Source organism: Suricata suricatta, chromosome 11 (assembly GCF_006229205.1).
Source record: "Suricata suricatta isolate VVHF042 chromosome 11, meerkat_22Aug2017_6uvM2_HiC, whole genome shotgun sequence".
Classification (NCBI taxonomy): domain Eukaryota; kingdom Metazoa; phylum Chordata; class Mammalia; order Carnivora; family Herpestidae; genus Suricata; species Suricata suricatta.
This window is the reverse complement of record NC_043710.1, coordinates 8,022,326-8,025,268: the sequence shown is the minus strand read 5'-3', so window position 1 is coordinate 8,025,268 and position 2,943 is coordinate 8,022,326. Positions and strand designations below refer to the sequence as shown.

General features: G+C 46.1%; 1 protein-coding gene across 1 annotated transcript in view; it reads left to right on the top strand.

Moving 5' to 3' along the window:
* LOC115271934 (solute carrier family 22 member 9-like) overlaps positions 1–2,338 on the top strand; it is a 30,402-nt gene extending 28,064 nt beyond the window's left edge. Inside the window, exons 8-10 of the mRNA XM_029914900.1 lie at positions 365–473; positions 933–1,136; positions 2,163–2,338. Of these exons, the coding sequence (XP_029770760.1) occupies positions 365–473; positions 933–1,136; positions 2,163–2,223 (374 nt within the window). The 3' untranslated portion in view covers positions 2,224–2,338. The remainder of the gene's footprint in view (positions 1–364; positions 474–932; positions 1,137–2,162) is intronic.
* Positions 2,339–2,943: the final 605 nt, after the last annotated feature.

The window sequence follows — 2,943 nt, the reverse complement described above, 5'->3', positions numbered from 1 at the left end:
CGTCCCTCAGTAATTATTCATATCACAGTCCTACTTTATACATGGGAGGCAGAAGAGACACGGGGCAGAACAAATGAAAGCAAACTCATGTTCCCCTTTCCATCTTTGGCAAATCTCTGATACGTAAGAGAGAGGTGATGAAAATAACCCAGGTTTTTAAAATCTCTGTTGAAGGTGTAACATACAGGTAAGTCACATTTCTCAGCTGCTGGTCACTATACGTTCTCCGCCCCTGTGCACTCTCTCGACAATGCATCTAACACATGAGAACATTCTAACTGTGTCTTTTTCATTTATAATTTGGTGGATGGTGGTTCCTTTGGCTCTGATTCCCTTCCTGAGCCTCCCTGGTTATCCTTTCCAGAAATGCAGACCCTGCGTCTTGCTTTGTCAACTCTGGGAGTCGGAGTTTGCACGGCAGCTCTGATGTGCAATTCAATCCATGGAAACGAACTAATCCCTACCGTAATCAGGTACAAATCTCATGGTAGCTTTATTAGGAGCAAAACAAGACTTTCCCAGTGAGTTAACATTTATAGTGGGAAGAAAACTGATGAGTTATCCAAAGCATCAATTTTAATAACATTGACAGTAACAGAAATTGTAGCCAGAATTTATTAAAATCTGCTTTGGCAATGAACTGTGTTAAGTCTTTTCACGTATCACCTCCCATAAGCTACTAAGCCACTAAATGGTAGGCTGTGGATAAGAGTAGTTTTTAAATAGTTGAAAATATGTCCTAACCCACTTGTGCACTTGAAAAACAATTGCTAGCAAATGAGAGAGCATGTTTGAAATATAAGAGTATATTGTCAGCCTTCATGTATCTAAGCACTGTCATGGTGTCTCCCACAATCAAAGCAAAAATAATAAATCACAAATCACGTGTGTGGATTTGTACCAAATTATTTTTTTATTCTTTGCACCCCAAGGGCAACAGCTGTAGGAATCCTGGGAATCGCTGCTAATCTCGGGGCAGCCCTGGCTCCCGTCTTGATAATCCTAACCGTGTCTTCTCCCCACCTGCCCTGGATCGTGTATGGAGTCTTCTCCATCCTCGCTGGCCTTGTTGTCCAACTCCTTCCTGAAACCAGGAATCAGCCTCTGCCTGACTCCATCCAGGACCTGGAAAAGGAGTGAGTAAACCCCGGGCTGTCCTTTAGGGAAGCTGTGGCCTCTAGGTCTGTGGTGAGGAAGACAAGCCGTAATTCAGGGTCACTGTCCCCAAGGAAAGATTTATGAATTGTTTTTAAGTAAGCTCTATGCCCAATGTGGGGCTTCAACTCATGACCCCAAGATCGAGGGTTGCCTCTGGGTTAGCTGCAGCCTCGTCTCTCCTGGCACTGACCTCAGACACCCCCCCCCCCCCCCCCCCCCCCCCCCCCCCCCCCCCCCCCCCCCCCCCCCCCCCCCCCCCCCCCCCCCCCCCCCCCCCCCCCGCCACGGCTCCCTACATCACACACCGGCTCTGACCAGCCTGCAGCAGTAGGGGTAGTGGTGCAGGGGCCAACATTAGGTGTCCTCGTGTGACATGCACGCCCTGAAGGTATTTCACAAACACGCACACATCCAAATACCAGACTCTCATCCCTCGGACCCTGGCAGCCCCCAGCTGGGAGAGTGCAGGCAGCCCCCCCCCCCCCCCCCCCCCCCAGCCCCCGGGGCTGAGGACCGCCCTGGTCACTGAAGAATCTGAGTGAGATCAGGGAGAGGCCCTGAGCCCCTCCCACAGATGACAACACATCTCAGAGGAGAAGCCTTGTCTCGTGGCCTGTGACATTCGGACCACCTGGGTCCACTAGGAATGAGACTGTTAAGAAAAGAAGAAAAGGAGTAGTAAATGTAGGGATTTTTAAACGGTCAAGCATTGGAAAGAAATTTAAAACTTTGCGTGCTGCCCTTGCTTTTCCCAAATCCCTTTGGCATCCGGGTCCCCTGGCATGCAAGAGTGAGAGTTGAAACCATCAAAGCTGCCCTCCCAGATCCTACCCTGGGAACTTGGTCTTCAGAAAACTTACTCAAACCCCGGGGCCTGGGTCATGATTTTTGTCAAAACTGGTGGGTCAAGACTAGGGCTGCTTTAGAGAACGCAGGACATGTACGCTGATTTGAGATCGTCTCACTTTTGTGCCTGTTTGTTGGTCTCATTGTATTTTTACCAGGAGAAACGGCTCAAGGAAAGTAAAGCAGGAAGATACTTTCATGAAAGTGACAAAGTTTTAATGAAGTCCAGGAACTAACTGCTACTCAAAGCGCATATAGAAGAAGGAAAACCAGGACCGTTCCCAGAAATTGGGAAAGTTTGTAAAATAAAATAAAAAGATGTGATGGAATAGCAGATCCCGTTTACAGTTGCAGTGCTAGGTTAACTATGGACAAAACACCCGCAATTAATCAAAATAAGTTTGAAGAAAGTCATACTTTTGAAAAAAATTTTTACTGTCCAGGTCTAGTTGACATACAATGTTATACATTTCAGGTGCACCACATAGTGATACAATTCTATACATGAAAAGGCATAACATTTTTAAAGGAATCAGAGTAAAATACATGTAAAATTGCAGACCTCCAGCATATTTCTGGATAGAAAGATGGGAGAGTATTAAAGAATTGATTCTTGATTCCAGAACCAGACAAAAGACCTCACTGAAAAGAACTACAGACCAGTTCCCCTGATGAACATGGATGCAAGAATTCTTAACAAGATACTAACCAACGGGCTCCAACACTACATTAAAAGAATTATTCGCCACGATTAAGTGGTATTTATACCTGGGGTGCAGGGCTGGTTCAATATCCACAAATCAATCAGTGTGATTCATCACATCAATAAAAGATGGACAAGAACCACACGATCCTCTCAAAAGTTGCAGGGAAAGCATTTGACAAAATACAGCATCTTTCTTGATGAAAACCCTCAAGAAAGTAGGGATAGAAGGATCC